At 38.3% G+C, this 18,170-nt stretch overlaps 2 protein-coding genes across 4 annotated transcripts; one reads left to right on the top strand and one right to left on the bottom strand.

Annotated features, from left to right (window-relative positions):
* Positions 1-171: 171 nt before the first annotated feature.
* Positions 172-6,417, bottom strand: LOC113542387 (uncharacterized). 3 transcript variants are annotated; one of them, XM_026939886.3, is made up of 4 exons: positions 6,325-6,417; positions 2,517-3,967; positions 2,174-2,322; positions 172-1,081 (listed from the first exon to the last, which is right to left on the bottom strand). In XM_026939886.3, exons 2-4 carry the CDS (start codon positions 3,964-3,966, stop codon positions 509-511), a joined length of 2,172 nt encoding a protein of 723 aa, XP_026795687.3. In that variant the 5' UTR covers position 3,967; positions 6,325-6,417; the 3' UTR covers positions 172-508. The 3 variants fall into 3 exon arrangements, with proteins under 3 accessions (XP_026795687.3, XP_034161526.2, XP_034161520.2); XM_034305635.2 differs by lacking the exon at positions 6,325-6,417 and adding an exon at positions 5,648-5,999; XM_034305629.2 differs by lacking the exon at positions 6,325-6,417 and adding an exon at positions 5,326-5,473.
* A 566-nt stretch (positions 6,418-6,983) lies between these two features.
* On the top strand, positions 6,984-14,845 carry pafah1b3 (platelet-activating factor acetylhydrolase, isoform Ib, gamma subunit). The gene is made up of 7 exons (XM_034305646.2): positions 6,984-7,000; positions 7,113-7,212; positions 8,241-8,331; positions 8,453-8,542; positions 12,229-12,345; positions 12,683-12,805; positions 13,441-14,845. The coding sequence occupies exons 3-7, from the start codon at positions 8,251-8,253 to the stop codon at positions 13,696-13,698; spliced, it is 669 nt and encodes a 222-aa protein (XP_034161537.1). The 5' UTR covers positions 6,984-7,000; positions 7,113-7,212; positions 8,241-8,250; the 3' UTR covers positions 13,699-14,845.
* The last annotated feature ends 3,325 nt before the right edge of the window (positions 14,846-18,170 follow it).

Below are 18,170 nucleotides of genomic sequence, written 5' to 3' on the forward strand. Positions count from 1 at the left end.
ATTATTGCACATGTACTTTGGTCTCAACTACCAAAAAACTCACACACAAGGCTGATTTATGGGCAGTAGAACCCACAGAAAACAAATTCTCTACATCACAACTGTTACTGGGCATGTTCATCCATCCTGTTATGCTGTCCAAATCACAATAATACATAATTGTGACATGTCAGTCAAACTGAAATGACTTTTTTTTTCTAACTAAGAATCATCTGTCAGGTTTATAGATATGCATCTGAGCAAATTAAATTTGCAATACACTTCTGTAAGTGAAAATTACACAGTCTGGTAATTAGTAACAGTTAAGAAATTTTATAGTGGAGAATTCTGGTCTGGCCCAAAGCTGAATTTACAGAGTTGAAGTACACATTTGAAAAGAAAAGGTATTATTTTCACTATTACACATTTCTTTCCATCTATTTAACTTTTTTTTAAACATCTAGTGATGACACTTAAAGTCATTGCATCACAATAAGAGCTATATGTAGCAGGCAGCTTATGGCCAATACTAGAAATAAGGAGTGGTAAAGTGCAAGGATGGACCAAAACCCCTCTTTTCAACATCTGGCTGAGTGTAAAGAGTCATACCAGATTTTTCTGACCTGTTAAAGGAGTTGGATGGATGTGGAAACCGATAGTAAGGCTCATAACAAAACCCTTCTGGAGGAAAAAATGCTGAAACAGTAGAAGAAGCACCAAAGATCTGTCTCTCACTGACACTCTCAATGTCATGGTGAGGAGAACAAGTCTTCAGCTCTGTCAGAGGACCTAATGATGTATGGGTTCTCTTTGAATTCTCATCTTGGAACAGAAAATTTAAATCAGGGTCATTTCTATACTGTTCTAGCAGTGACAGTGCAGTGCTGTGTCTCCTTCTGTTTTCACCACTACCTAATTTTACTTGCTTCTGTGGCTCCAGGAAAAAGGGGTCCAAAGTCCGATCTGAGCAGTTATAAGACCATGGTGTTGGAGTTTGGGCCCCAGTAAAGGTTTGGTGCAGGGAGAACGTCTGGGAGTTGGAGTGTTGCTTTGCTCTAAAAGACTCTTGAGACTGTGCTGTTGTTATACCCCATTGGCTTAACTACAGACAGAGGAAACAAAGCTAATTAACCACCACATCCCTATAACTTTAAATCAATTTGCAATAAGAAAGTAGAACTGCGTTACCTTTCAGACCAATTTTACCTTAGACCCTTTTATTGTACTTGAAATGTGTATATTTACAGACTTAAAAACAGGACAGGCTGGTGCTAGCTAAATGTGCTAGCAGGGTTAAAATTCACACAGCCTATCACCTGTGTCAGGTGATTACACAGAGTGAAATGCCCCTAGATTGGATCTTCATTTAGGTTGATATTTTTCAGTCTATTTTGTGAACACATCCATTAGCAGCGACTGAGAAGGCACATTTGAAATGCAGGTGTGGGGTAATGAGGTGCATTATTTACTCTATCATTCTTTTTCCCCCAAAATGCCTTTTTAGAGGATTGACTTCAAGTAGACATACTAAGCACAGACTGTCCAATCAAAGTACAAATTACACACAAGGACAGATGACAGAGCTATAAGTTTAGGGTTTTATAGTTTGAATGAAAGAGCTACAGCTTTTCAGTATAACATGCTTGGTATTCGGAGAAAACATAGTATGAACCCAGTATGTCATCATAGACTTGAAACACTTAGAAATCATGAATGCAGCTGCCTTTAAGTGTGCGTGCGTGTGACAGTTTACCCCACAAACTGCTATCGAGGTCTTGTGATATGCTGCATTTCTCAACCCTAAGAGCCTCATTGTCAAGCTTACTGGTTGATATTAGATTTTCGGCCTCCCATTTAATATCATGACCAGCCATCACTGGCTGTAACTCAAAAATCACAGTCATCTTTCAGTGGGCTTTACGTACTACTGAAGGAATAATTTGGCCAAAAATGAATTTTTCCTCTACCCCAAAAGTTAATTGGCAAAGACATGTTTGCTGTCCAAAGTTTGCTTCCTCTGTTAAGAATATAATGTAGCAAACAAATATATCTACAGGTTTACCTGCAAATTTCATGAGTAGATCAGCACACGCTTGCCTTAATGACATTACTTTTATTTCTGTGCATTGGTGGTAAAACAGCACATGTTGTCTACCTGTATGCATAGTACAAGTCAGTAACATCAAGGGCATACCGTATCTTGGCATGGTCGTTGGAGTTTTGAGACGAAATCCTGAGGTGAGTATATCCCCCAAGTTTGCTTCCTCTGCCTCTTAGAGGCTGCTCCTCTTTCCACATTCTCACAAATACCCTCTCGTAGACAATGTTTTTGTGAGCTATTATCTGGCACAGACAATAAATAACCATTGTTCAGAATCAGAAGACAGCAAATATCAAAATTCACACCACCGTACCTCTAAATCCACATTAATACCTTGCTTTTTTTTTTTTTTGATAAACTGATAAATTATACTGTGATTACAAATCACAACTCTGCAGTGAATGTAGTATGACCAGTCATTGCTAAGGTGACATACCTGCATGAAATTCCATTGTCTCACTCTGTTGATCGTCTTCATGCTTCCTTGTGTAGCTGAAATACATTTGTGTGTTGTCTAAATATTTTTGTACTGAGCTGGGCCAGCCTTGCTCTGCAGTGTGTGGGGAATGTGACCCGTCTGCACCGAGGTGTGAGTGTAGCCTGCGCAGGCTGTGCTGGAGCTGAGAGCCATGCCTTTCCTGCAGGTGGTGCAGGAGCACTTTCCTGCACTCTGTCAGCAGAGGGCAGCAGCGCTGTAGTGGAAATGAACCTAGATTGTGAGATAGCCGAGCTGCCAGCCTCCTCACTGCTTCCTCTTTGGATGAAAAACCAGGTTTCTTGTGCTGACTTTCATCTCCCAATGCACTTCTGTCGCTGTCCAGTGTGGGTGAAGAAAACATGAAGATTGCAGGACTAGGATTAAATTGTGGCACATCCAAATTTAAGACTTCTGACTCCACAGGGGTGTCGTGTCTTTCAGTATTTACGAAGTCATGTTGCACATCCATGGCAGCAGTTGCCTTATTTGTTTGCTTTTGGTCGTGTGCGTTGTCTTTTTCTGGAATGACATTATGGTCACTCGGGCTGACTCTGACACATGTTGGAAAGGATTTATGAACAGGTTCACTTTCTGACGAGGACAAAATCACAGCTTCTTGTATCCCTTTCTGATGTGATGGGCTTCCAGATCCGGCACTATTATCTGTAGCTTTATGAGTCTGTGCAGAACTGTGCTTCCCATCTCCACTGCCCACAGTCACAGGGACTGTGCCTTCTAAATTAGCCTGTAAAAGATCTGTTTTCTCTAATGGCTTTGACTTCTGGTCTTTATTTGCACATGCAGAAGTGCCTTCCTCACTTGTTTCGGAAATCACAGCAAGTGGTGTTGAATGGGGAATTAAACAGGAAGGGGAAGGGGAATTACTTGCAGTTGCCTGTCTTTCCTGAGTTTCTATGTGCTTTTGATGTTTCTTTTTCTTTACCAGTCTTTCGATGTCTACAGACCTCACCTCATGGCTGAAGAGACCTCTGATAGACGTAAGACGGCCTTCAGTGATAATGCTCGGCTTCTGTGAAGGAAATGGCTTAGCAACTGGCTTTTCTTTTCTGGAAAAGTTCAGTGAGCGACTGCACTGGCAATCCTGACACTCACTACACAGCCCTTTGTCTTTGCTTCCTCTTTCACAGTGTTGATGGCTCTGGTTAGATCTGTTGCTGCTCTGCCCTCGAATCTGATTTCTTTGTTTTATGGTTTTAAGACGTTTTGTCTTTTGAGGTGCACTGTAATGCTCCTCTGTTTTACTGTTACTACAAACTGAACTGTGGCAAGGAGCAGAAATACTTGTATTGCAGGATTTCACCTTGGCCTTCATATGGCTGTTGAACATGTTCAGGGCATTTTGTTTGTCAGACAACGCTCTTCTGTTGTGATGCCTCATAGTGAGCATGCTAGTTAAATGCACACAAATAAAAGGAAATTAGCTGGACTAAGAGAACACAATTAGCTAGGTATTACATGACTGACACAATAGCATAAAAATGCATCTCATAATCAACCACTCTTTGCCCCATAATATACATTTCTGTATGCACTACTGGTATTAATATTAACTCCTGATCTATTTCTATATAACTAATTACATTCTTGTATATTTCTACACTCACTGTCCACTTTATTAGGAACACCTGTACATTCATGCAGTTGTCAAAAGATGACAGCAGCACAATGCATAAAAACATGCAGATGAAGGTCAAGAGATTCAGTTAATATTCACATCAAATAATTAGAATAGGGAAAAAAGTGTGATCTCTGGGACTTTAACTGTGGCAGGGTTGTTGGTACACACCCAAACTGGACAGCTGAAGATTACAAGAAAAAAAAAATCAATCTTTCCAGTCTTCAGCTGTCCAGCTTCTGAGTCTGTGACTATGATAGCCTCAGATTCTTGTTCCTGGCTGACAGGAGTGGAGCCCGATGTGATCTTCTGCTGTTGTAGCCCATCCACCTCAAGGTTCAATGTTTTGTTCATGCTGAGATGCTTTTTCGCACCATTCTGTGTAAACTCTAGAGACCATTGTGAGTGAAATTCCCAGGAGATCAGCAGTTTCTGAAATGCTCAAATCAGCGCATTTGGTATCAACAACCCTGCCACAGTTAAAGTCACAGAGATCACACTTTTTCCTTCATTCTAATGTTTGATGTGAACATGAACTGAAGCGCTTGACCTTCATCTGCATGATTTTATGAATTGCGCTGTTGCCACATGATTGGCTGATTAGATAACTGCATGAATGTGCAGGTGTTCCTAATAAAGTGGATGGTGAGTGTATGTACTCATTGTGTATGTTTCTCTCTCTCACACACACACACACACACATTATATATATATATATATATATATATATATATATATATATATATATTCATTGCTTATTTATTAAAACTTTTTTTCACCACCAATCATGTTGTCCCTGTGACCACCCGTCCCACTAGTGCTGCCTGTTTTACTTGTACTGGACGAGAATGGGTTTATTTACTGTATTTTTCCTATTTTGGTTAGCCAGGTGAGTTTTCAACTTCAAAAAGAGTTTTACTCTTTTACACAACAGCAGTCTAGATTTATAACCAGTGACTAACCTCTCCTGAAAAATGTCTAGCGTTGGTATTTGATCAATAGTCGCCATTAAGTTGTTAGCTAGCTAGCTTGCAGAAGTCTGGAGAACGTCGTGGTTCTAACAGACCGTTAAATTGGTGTAAGTGATTTGTTGATAATAATGCCTTCCATCGTCAGTATGTGTGGTCCTACCTCTGGTGAAGTTTCTTCTCTAGCCAGTCGTGAAAAAATACCCTTCATTTAATATAATTAAACAGCCTGCTATCTATCTTAGCTTAACTTCTATTCGCCGTTAATTTGAACAATCTGTTACCTGGCAACGCGCTACTCAAAATGGCGGAACAGTTTGTTTTCATTACATCGACATTAACGTCTAAAATAGTGGGCCAGGAATATTTGTTTATATAATTCCCAAGGTATATACCACTCTGCAATGGTTATCCAGTAATATATATAAAATTCGTGTTCAACAGACCATTTGAAAATTCACACCAAATACACAAAAAGCAATTACCCTTTCACAATGTATTTTCTATAGCCTTATAACAGGCAGAGGAGTGGTTAGTAAAGAAATACTAGTCATTTCTCCATTTCTCATCCTTTAGGACTTCCTGTTGGTACTTAAATTCAGCATGACCTCCATCAAACAGAAGGAAAAACCCTTCCTCCATTACTCTACTACTTTCTCTGAGGTTTAACACACCATTTGATAAATTCAGACGAAGGCCTACAACAAACAACAAAAATAAGCCCTCTCAGGAGTAGTCTGAATTGTGTTCGGAGAGCCGGAATTAAAAAATAATAATAATATTTAAATGAATTAGACAAAATATATTCCTATAAATTGCTGACAGATTTAACAGACCATTGGAGAGTTGTAATTTTAATGCAGATACAGTACAAGCGTTGCAGGAACTACCTGCTTCTTTTAGCATATAACGCCATCTGTTGGCTCCATTTTGCCACAGCAGAAGTGTTTTCATGGGGAAAAGTTTAATTTTAAATTAGATTATAAAATTAAATACATTAGAAACTGGCAAGTCATAAGGCAAAAAATTATTTTCTAAAAGTCGGTAGATTTACTGTTTAGAAGAAGCAAGGGCTGTTTCCTTTGAGAGACTATGAGCACAAACTGGAAAGTGTGATTGGGTTTTATCCACAGCTGCAGTTATATGCTCATTATGCAAATACCTGATCAGTTTGACCTCATTTAGGGAAAAGACCCTCTTCCACCAATTCCTCCGAGTTCTCCCCTGATCTTATCCCAACAACCAACATGTCGACTGTGTGTGTGTGTGTGTGTGTGTGTGTGTGTGTGTGTGTGTTAAAAACAGTATTATGCTTGTAGTTTCTAAATAAATTTGGTATGGGGAATTGGTACTGGTCTGGAAATATACTTTGTATAATAAAAAATTCATATAATCACACACTATATATATACTGTATAATGTGCACAGTTCACTAGAGCCTACATGCCGTATTATTATTATTATTAGTAGTAGTAGTAGTAGTGGTTATATTATTATTATTATTATTATTATTATTATTATTACCTCATGGCACATTTTATCTGTAAATGTTTGTTTGTACCACTACTGTAACACTGAAATTTCCCTTGGGACCATTACATTTCTATCTATCTATCTATCTATCTATCTATCTATCTATCTATCTATCTAATTTGGTTATTGAACATGTATAGTTAATTGCGCATGTGTGGCTTTTAAAGATGTGTGATGTGTCATAATAAAAGTTATAGTGGAAGTGCAGTTAGCTAACAGTGCAGTTGAATGTGTGGTGATGTAGAGGCGCTCGTGAGGGAGATTCCCACTGATCAGGGATCAGGTTCTGATCTTCACACTGCAAAGTGATTTGTTATTTTCTACTCTGCTAATATTACAGCTAGAATCCACCTTATAATCCTTTCGTGTTTAATCACACAGTTCATGTTACTAATAAAATCATAACATCTGTTTCAGTCTAGACACTCAGGGCTCTGCTCCCCATGTCTTGATGAACTTGGTGCCTACGTCACTTCCTGCATTTGGCGCGTCGCTAGTTTGCGGAAGCAAGAGATAGGTAAGAACAAATGCTGTTTATTTATTTAGTTGCTGTATTCCCTTATGCTAAATACTGACTAAACGCGTCACAATCGTGTCATTGCTCAAAGTGCTCAAAAGACATTGTATGTGCACTGAAAGGAATAGCATTTCCTGAATGAAAGGCCTGTATCTTTCCACAAACATCTGGAAAGCTCCAGACGTCTTACTTGTATTAACGCCCACATTGCAGGCTTTATTTTAATTACAGACTACTTCTTTAGCTTGGTGTTATTTCTAACTCAAATCCTAAGTTCCTAATGAACTACAATAAGCATCCAAGAAGCTACAGCAAACTGGCAACATGCTCCTGCAAAAGCACAATACGCTTAGCTCACGCTATATACGCCCAGGATGGTACAAGACAAGGGCTAACGGTGCTAACAAAACAGTGCTGAAAAACAGAATTAGGCCTAAATCCAGCCTCTTTTATATGATAGCAAATAGATATAATCTCATACTGAAGCTCATACTGAGCTGTAAGGCTGTGACAGTGTCACAATAAGGAAAAATTCAATTGTTATATCTTAAACATTATGCTATACAGGTGCTAATGATAACATGAAAACAAATTTCAAAGTATGACGAGTTTTTACTTTTTTTTTTTTTTTTTTTTTTTTTTTTTTTTTTTAAAATCAAGCAGCATGTTTTAAAGATGACATCCAGAAATGAGGGAACAGCATTTACATTTTGAGGCCCATCTGAATGCTAAGTCATTTCCACTTTAAGCAATGTTCAAGCAGTTTCCCAAACCAAAAAGTATCCTATATTACAGCTGAAAAGATCTGAAAACTGCCGAGAGGGTTAGGAAGTAGTTGTAAGGGCAAAGTATGTACATGCATGTAAATTATTTTATTTATTTAGTTTTTAATAGTAGGTTTTAAGTTATCAGATTCCATGCCAATACATGCACAATGGACGTTTTGGGCAAAAAATACTGTGCAGCTATCTATAACATAAAATATGACACTCATTTAGTGCATGCCTTTGTAATGGATTGGCTTTTAGAATAACCGTAATGAGCAGCGGCGATAGCAACCCTGCAGCCACCCCCACCCCCTGTGAGGACATACACGGTGATGGACGCTGGATATCACTGGTGAGTTTGTGCAAAATACATTCCACATACAAGCATGCATACTCGGTGAATAGCATACTATGTGCTTTCTGTTCTGGAGCAGTATCTGCTTCCAATGATGGACTTCTATTTCTCTGTACAGCACAATCGTTTTGTGTCAGACAGTAAAGGGAAGGAACCGGATGTGCTCTTTGTTGGAGACTCTCTTATCCAACTAATGCATGAGTTTGAGGTATGATTTGTTCTTTTGATTCAATTACACAGACAGACAATTATAATCACGAATCTGAACATGCACATTTGCTTATTCATGAACGATTTGTACATAGTGGTGTGATGCTGATATGATGGTATACTATGATAAGGACTTTGGAAATTAACATTAAATGATGCAGTAATGTTTAACACTACAGTGGTTCTTTTTGATAATGTGTAGACTGAAAAATATGGTATGGGGCTGTTGGGTTATCATGCCCTGAATATTTGTACCAGGTGTTACCAGAGTATACCAGAATATTTGTGCGGGGTAGCATTTATGTGGTGCTCGAGTACAGCAGTGTTGTGCAGTGCATGGGTTTTTAAAAACCTTAGTGTCACTGCTGGGTTAGGAAACAGTACCTACATTCAAGTCCATAAGTATTTGAACCGGCAGATGATTTTAAACCTTCAGCTTTAATTCAAGGAGTTTAACAAAAATATTGCATTAACCATGTAGGAATTGCAGCCATTTTTTGCATGGTCTCTCCATTTTCACAGGCTCAAAAGTAATTGGACAATTGACTAATAAGCAGTTTTATGGCTAGGTGTGGCCTGTTTCCTTTTTATTTTATGATAGATTAAGGTCTGGAGCTGATTCCAAGCATTGAATTTGCATTTGGTAGCTGGTCATGGGAACTCTCAATATGCGGAAGGAGTGAAGGAGGCCATCATTAGGCTGAAAAAACGAAACAGACCTATCAGAGAGATAGCAAAAAATTTAGGAGTGGCCAAATCAACAAGAAAGAATGCACTGGCGAGCTCAGCAACACCAAAAGGCCTGGAAGACCACGGAAGACAACTAAAGTGGATGATTGCAAAAATGTTTCCTTGTTGAAGAAAAACCCCTTCACAAGGCCAAGTCAAGAACATTATCGAGGAGGTAGGCATATCATTGTCAAAGAGACGCCTTCATGAATGTAAATACAGACGGTTTACCTCAAGATGTAAACCACTGGTAACACTCAAGAACAAAAAGGCCAGATTAGACTTTGCTTAAAAAAAAACAAAACAAAAAAAAAACGTGACCAGTTCTGATACAAAATTAATTTGCACCAGAATGATGGGCAGAGAAGAGCATGGAGAAGGAAAGGAAGGACTCATGATCCAAAGCGTACCACATCATCTGTCAAACATGGTGCAGGCAGTGTATGGCATGGGCATGTATGGCTGGGTCACTGGTCTTTATTGATGTGACTGCTGATAGAAGTATCAAAATGAATTCTGGAGTATATAGAGCTATAATGTCTGCTCAGATTCAGTCAAATGCTGCAAAACCTTTAGGACAGTGCTTCACAGTACAGATGGATAATGACCGAAAACATATCGCAAAAGCAACCCAAGAGCTTCTTAAGGCAAAGAAATTAAATGTTCTTAAATGTCTGATGACCTCAACCCAATTGAGCATGCTTTTCACTTACTGAAGACAAAACTGAAGGCAGAAAGACTCACAAACAAGCAGCAACTGAAGGCGGCTGCAGTAAAGGCCTGGCATAGCATCTCAAGAGAGGAGACTCCGCTTTTGGTGATGTCCATGGGTTCCAGATTTCAGGCAGTCATTGACTGCAAAGGATTTGCATCCAACTATAAAAATAATCCTAATATTTATGCTTGTTAGTTTGTCCAATTATTTTTGAGCCTGTGAATATGGAGAGACTCTGTAAAAAAAATGGCTGCAATTCCTAAACACTTCAATCACCTCTCGACTGCTTCATTTCAAATCCACTGTGGTGGTGTACAGAGGCAACATTATGAAAATTGTGTCACCTTCCAAATGCTTATGGACCTGACTGTATAGATACCTATTTACCACCCAAAAATATTTAGCCAACAGTACTCCTGTGGTCTCTGAGCACTGAGTAAGTTTTCAGTGTGTGCTGAGTGTATGCATACTGTAACAGATTGCAAAACCATTCAACATTTCCTATGCAGTTATCAAAATGTCTATAATTCAACAATTATAATTTTTTTTGAGAACGCATAGTGCCTTTTTTCACAGAAAAGAGAAAGGTCCTGGCTTTAAGAGCTGGAGTTTAAGGATAGAGAATCTGTGTAGGTAGTGGGAGCTGAAACCTTGCTGTGCACTTTAATTTTAAGGAGGTACTTTACTTTGGTAGTGGCAGGAAGCCAGAGTGCTTGTTGAACTGTGGGTGTAGTGTGTGTGCAGAGAGATCAGTCTGACAACTCTGACAGCTTATTTAGTGTTCAACCTATCATGCCAATGAAAATAGAATTGCATTAATCTAAGTATGAGGTTAGGAAAGGTGACTCAAGTGTCTGTGTTTCTAATTTTAAACTAAGGACTGTCAGGCAGTGTTGTAGTGTTCCAACAAAGCGTCATTTTATTAAGCAATCCAAATATGGGGCTCAAACCAGAGAGTGGAATCAAAAGGATTAGCCAAAGAGTGCGAACAATAGGTGTAAATGGAAAATTTGGACATTCAAAACAGTGTGGGATCAACAAGCATAAACCTGCAAGAAAAAGTGATCCAGTGAACTGAACCAACAGCAGACCAGGTGCAGTAATGCAGAAATGAAGGAAACAAACATAAAAATCAAACTGTTTTATTCAACAGAATTTGGTTAAAATAAAAGCAAAACAATGTACATGTAAACGGAAGCAGTGATATGCATTTAATACATAGTATTAAATATATTACAGTAGTATTAAATATAAAGTCAGGTATTTTGCTTAGTTAACCCTTTAGAGAACTTTACTCCATCTTGTCATTAGGCTATGAAAAAAAAGTGCAAACTGTTTTGTGTTCAACATCATTATGTGTAATTTTAGAGTTTTTACAATTGTAAGTTTAAAAATAATAAGTTTGACAGCATTTTATAACCTAAAGTCAGCTATAATAAGACAAATGTCTACATAAGTGTACTATGAGTGTAATTCACTAATGGTTTTGAACCCAACTTCTTTCTGCCTGGCCACTTGAACATAGAAATATATCATAGTTTTGATGTTGCATCTGCACATTCAGACAAGTGTTGAAATATGGGCAGGTTTTAGGGCTTGGTTTATGATGATTAACCTTCCACCTTTATTGCAGTGCTTGTTAATTGTTTGAGATGGAATGGTTAAATAGCGAAACTTGATTTGCTCTTACTGTGATGTGAAAGAACAATAGCGTTGGTGCCATTTGAGGCTGTGAGGCTGTGGATCCAATAAGAATAGTGATTAATACAGGAGGATGAACATAGAAACAATCACAATAGTCCTGCTGGCGATGGCTGCTTAAAGCAGCTTATCAGATATGTGGAGATGAATAGGCTAAAGAGCGTCCAGCTGCTAGGTCAGTCTGTTGTTAATGACTCGACTCAGCTCAAAATGGTGGACTTCCGCACGGAAATAGAAATGTCCTGAGAGACTTGACAGGAAAAAAGAAAGAATAGTTGCTTTTAATTTTAATGAGCTGACTGTTGTTGTGCATCTTATGGTTCAGTTTAACTAAAGACCATACACCAGCAACCAGTTTAAAACTCTTGTAGTGTTTGTAAGGACACTTTGTAGGACCAAATATTCAGAAACCCAACACATACATAGCCGGTAAGTGTTTAGTGAGCTCTTCTAGTTCCTCCCACTTTAAAATGTATTTATTAATAATTTATTTATTAATAGCAGTGATCATTATTATTTGATATTATTTGATTTGACAGGTGTGGAGAAAGCTGTTCTCCCCACTCCATTCTCTGAATTTTGGGATTGGTGGTGATGCAACACAGCATGTCCTATGGAGACTCAGTAATGGAGAACTGGACCACATCTGCCCCAAGGTACAGTTTTCCAGCTGCCACATTGCTGAGGTTGCTTATTGTAGCCAGACATTTTGACCGAGTCATAGTGAACGTCAGCAGTACGTACAGTATGCAGTTTGTGCTATAGAAGTGGTTTGTGATGTACAGGTCTTTATGTATAATTCTGTATAATATATAAACTTTTAGATCTGTATTGAAATTTATTTTGAATCTTTATCTATTATTTTTGTTATATAAAACACACCCATATTATTTAAAATTAATATACTATATATCATCTTTATATTCAATGTGCCTTAATGTACTAGATACAAATGGTTTCACAGAAATATGGTCTTTTCTCCTCTACATCTAGGTGGTAGTGTTGTGGGTGGGCACTAATAATCATGGCCACACCCCCGAGCAGATCTGTGGAGGCATCATGGCCATCATTAACGAGATCAACAAGCACCTTCCTCAAACTCACATTCTTGTACTGGTCAGTTCATTCTCTTGCTCCTTATCTATTTATATAGCTACAGCACAATGTGACTCTTAACATAATCCAACTATACCTGAAGTTGTTTCATTGTAATATATTATATAACAAGGTCCACTAAAGAGTGCTGTTTCTGAAGAACTAAATACATTTAAGCTGATGCGGATTTTACAGTTCTTACTGAGTTTTTTTTTTTTTTTTTGCTTTGCTTTGCTTTACTGTGGTAAAACATGTTCTAACGCACTCTGTTATTGACTGGTGCAGTCCTGTAATTTATTATCTGTACTGCTTTCAGTAAATAAAACTTTTTTGACTCATATTGCACCCACACACACATTCACACGCAATTCACACCTAGGAGGAATGTAGCGAAGCAAATCTTCTTCCTGTTTTCGGGTGGGGGGGAGGAAACTGGAGATGGACACGGGTAGACGAAACTCCACACACACGCAGTAACATGAGCTCAGGATAGAGCTGGGGACCCTGCCAACATTAACCACTGCACCACAATGGCACCCTTAAGGGGACACCTAGCTGTCACAGTTAGTGGGGTACAAAGGTCATCACTAAGTTAATATTTTGTTATTTGAAAATTCGATGGATATATTTTTCTTTCTCTCCGTCTTCTCCGTTAGGGTGTTTTGCCGAGAGGGAAGAGTCCGAACCCACTGCGGGAGCGTAATGCACAAGTGAACACCCTGGTGCAGGCTGAGTTGGCATCTCTCTCCTATGCCTCCTTTCTGGACGTGGATCCTGGATTTGTCCAATCAGATGGCTCCATCTCCCACCAGGACCTATATGACTATCTCCACCTCACAGCACAGGCCTATCAGAAAGTGTGCCAGCCGATATACACACACATTAAAGCTCTGCTAGAAACACACGCACCCTGAGTGCACGAAAGCAAATAAGTCTTCATACACTATTGTAGACATGTATCCTACACACAGAAATTATCAACAGCAACAAAAAAAACAACAACATGCATTTACATTAATACTGTTACGGACCAACATGTCACTAGATATAGTACACTATTAACACCTATACATACTATACATACACTGTTCTAAGCAGAACACTCCATGCCATTTCATTTTATTGATTTGTCAGTTAATACTTTACACAACTGATCTGATCATTGTATTCACGAGAGTGATACTTAAACTACCATGACAAAAAACTGCCACTGATATTTTTGTTGACCCCAAGCAAAATGATTTTTCAGGAAACAGTGTTAGCTTAAGTATATGGAAAGTTCATGGAAACTGCACAGTCAACAAGAAGATGTAAGTCAAAGCTCAATGAATAAACACAGCTTTTCAGTTTAGGTGCTCACATAACAGTGGTTAGAAATGACATGACCATGGTGAAGTGTTGGCAAGGCAGAGGTTTTAAGTACACATAAATTGAACTTAATTTTTTTTTTTTCTGAAAGCACTTATGATTTCTTTGTTTTTGTACAATGTTTATGTTGGTATGTCTTAAATGCATAGAAAGCATTAGTTAGTATCTGTCTCCTGGCTGTATGTCTATGTTGGAACGTGTAAATATTGTCTTTTCTTTACTGCAAAGTTTACTATAGTAAAACATAAGATTGGCATGCACACATAACCCTTTGGCACTTGACAGTACAGTTCTCCAACCCCTGTCTATGAGAAGAACTGCTTTACCTCTGTTTAGTGTTTTCTTGCTCCAATAGACCTGTTACAACTATAGAAAAGTCACATTCGGTTGATAAGATAGATCAAATACATAAGAGCAATGAAAATGTTAAACACTATGCTGTGACCTGTAAATAACACATTTATGAGCGATTCCACTTGATGAGAATGTAGTGTGATCCTGCTTTTTCTCTACACCCTGTCCTGTGCTGTTAATACAGAGGCCTTTGGTCAATTTTCAAGCCTGTTGGTCTGTGAAAAAAAAAAACTTCTCAAGAGCTTCCATCAGTAATTCTGAGGGCCAAATCTGTGACTTAACACTGCAATATGTAAATGTCTTCTGTCTTAAAATACTGGATTAAAATCATGAACTCAGCCAACTGGGTGTATTAATTAAGGGGTGTACACAATATAGGAGGTGCTAGCCTGTTCCGTCCCAAGTAACAAGCATAACAATATAGCAATACTCCGTAATATCTGCTTGAAATTTCAGAGATACATACCTATTATAAAAGTGCAGTGTTATTAACTACACTTTAACTGCATTACAAGGACAACAATGACAAAGTTGTTTGGATTTACAGTAGGATACCACCAAGTCTACCACCAAATTTTTATTTTATAATCTGTTAAAAATGTACCAAAACATTTTCTCAGTACATCTTTTTCCAAGAATACATTATTCAAAACATTTTAGCTGAGAAATCCATGTATGAAATGGAAATATACCCTGACTGAGCACTTTATTAGGAACACCTGTACACGTACTCATTCATGCAGTTATCTAATCAGCTGTATTAAAATCATGCAGCTTCGGGTAACACAACCATCAGAATCGGGAAAAATATGATCCCAGTGATTTCAACCGTGGTATGATTGTTGGTGCCAGAATGGCTGGTGTGAGTATTTCTGTAACTGCTGATCTCCTGGGATTTTCACACACGACAGTCTCTAGAGTTTACTCAGAGTGGTGCAATAAAGAAAAAACATCTAGTGAGCGGCAGTTCTGCAGACGGAAAGGACTTGTTGATTAGAGAGGTCGAGAGAGAATGGCCAGAAGGGTTCGAGCTGACAGAAAGGCTACAGTAACTCAGATAATCACTCTGTAATAATAATAATAATAATAATAAATTTTATTTATAATGCGCCTTTTTTACACTCAAGGCTCTACAACAGTATAAAACAACAATAAAAGAAACAACACAACTCCATAATAGCAATCACAATGATAACACAATAACAACAATGACAACAACAACTGTAAGATTATAATTTAAAAGCTTCACTAAAAAGATATGTTTTGAGTAACTTCTTAAAACAATCAAAAGACGGAGCATTCCTAATAGGAAGAGGCAGAGAATTCCACAACCTCGGAGCAGTGCAAGAGAATGATCTCCCACCCATAGTTTTGAGTTTACAGCGAGGCTGGTACAGAGTAAGAGAACTGGCAGGGCGGAGAGACCGAGATGGTGTGGACACTGAGACCAAATTACAAATATACTTTGGGGCCAGCCCATGTACTGCTTTATAAATTAAGATAAGAACTTTAAAATCAATACGTGATTGAACTGGAAGCCAGTGTAGTTGAGAAAGCACAGGAGTGATATGACTACGGGATGGTGTGTAAGTTAAAACACGAGCAGCTGAGGTGAGCAGTGGTGAGCTGTGGTGTGGTGAGCAGAAAAGCATCTCAGAATGCACAACACTTTGAACCTTGAGGCGGATGGGCTACAACAGCAGCAGATCACATCGGATTCTACTTCTGTCAGCCAAGAACAGAAAGCTGAGGCTGCAATGGGTACATGCTCACCAAAACTGGACAGAAAAACATAGCCTGGTCTGAAGAATCTCAATTTCTGCTGAGGCACACAGATGGTAGGGAATTTGGTGCCAACAGCATGGATCCATGGACCTCACCCAGTATATATATATATATATATATATATGTATATGTGTGTGTGTGTGTGTGTGTGTGTATAGTGTAACAATGTAACAACATCCTTTGTAGTAGCTTCTGCTTGTTGTCACCTCTTGGAAATTGAAGCCTAATTCATATTTGGTTGTCCAAAGGTAATGGTAATAATACCAGAACAACTGAGTCAGTGCAGCATGTGCAAGTTGTTATGATGAATTTTTCAGGAAAACTATGGATTACAATTGTAGATGGACCTTCCTGAAGACTACACATCTACAGTCTCTATCATTGCCAGGGCCAAAGGCACAATAGGACATCTTTATGGTAAAAGCAAATCCAGGAAATTTAATTCTTAAATGGAAGACAACTGATGTGCCTGAACAGCTTGAAATTCTAGTATATCTGTACATCTCAAACAGCCAGTAAATGACTTCCGTATGCAGGCAGTTACTCAGTCCTCTGTAGCTTCAACTAAATAAAGGGAGCATTAACCTTTGCTAAATCCTGGCCATGTACAGAGGTGGTCTCATTTTCTTGTATATCATTGAGCTATTAAGGAATGTTCATGGCCAGTGATGTTCAGCACTTTGTTTTTTCATTTTTGTGAGGTGAATCAAGATGTGATTCCAGAGATATCATGTTCTGTTTAACGGAGTTGATGTGAATCATTGTCCAGGTTATGGAAGAGTGAACTACGTCTAGAATGGTGTAGTGTTTCCAACCCTTGGCATGATTGGAGGTTTTTGGAATGATAAAGGGCCTAAGACACAAACATGGCCACTTTCATGTCTAGCCAGCATAAAATTTGAAGAAGAAGAAGAAAAAAGGAAAAGATCTTGGAATTTTCATGTAAATGTTATACGGACCTATTGTACACGTCAACTTTGATTTGGCTTCTCTTACAGCAAGCACAGGCATGCTGTATGAAAGCAGACACCAAGAGCTTCTGCTTATAAATGCTGAAGTGCATCACATCAACACAGTAATTTGCAGTTCTTTGCCAAAAGTACACATAAAAGTTAGAAGTAAAAAGTGAACTTTTTTGAGAGAAGATGAAATTTGTGATGTTTCTTTTGATCTTCATTGCCATGGTGGGCTTCAATGCTTTTTGCCAAGGTACTGTACTTGTTTCTTATAACTGACATTATTTGAGATTTATGTGAGAATAACACACATATGGAACCTTATAATGAAACTTATGAAGGAAGGAGGTCATAGACAACATGTTTGCTTATCTGCTCACATTGTACTTTTTGCTTGTTTGTCCTCACAGAAGTTATTGACTCCCAAGTATCAGACACAAACTGTAAGTTAAGTGTACTCCATTTCATTAATGGTCTGGTTGTGTTGAAATAAAAAATTCTGACAATAACCAAAAAAAAAGAAACTTCTTTTTATTTTAATTGTATCCTTTATAATAGACATATAGTAGATATTAGCAAGTAACAGCAGCACAGTTTTTTTGCTTGGTAGTGCTTTTTGTGCCTTAATGGAATACTGAATAACTAAACAAACAGGAACTAAAACTAGTATTTCTGATTTATTTAAACTTGATATGTATGATCCAATTTACAATTAGCATGATTTCGAAGCATTAGTAGCAGGAAATAGGGGGTTTACTGGAGTCTTTTACTCTGTACATGATGCAGTGGCAGCCAGTTCGGGAGATGCAGTGAGACCTGCTGATGCTATCATTCACAACAGATCCACCACGCAGCGAAGTGCACTCTGTGCCTGCCCAGGTGAGCAGCGTTACAGTTTCAAAGCAAAAAAAAAAAAAGCAGAA

Source organism: Pangasianodon hypophthalmus, chromosome 1 (genome assembly GCF_027358585.1).
Source record: "Pangasianodon hypophthalmus isolate fPanHyp1 chromosome 1, fPanHyp1.pri, whole genome shotgun sequence".
NCBI lineage: Eukaryota > Metazoa > Chordata > Actinopteri > Siluriformes > Pangasiidae > Pangasianodon > Pangasianodon hypophthalmus.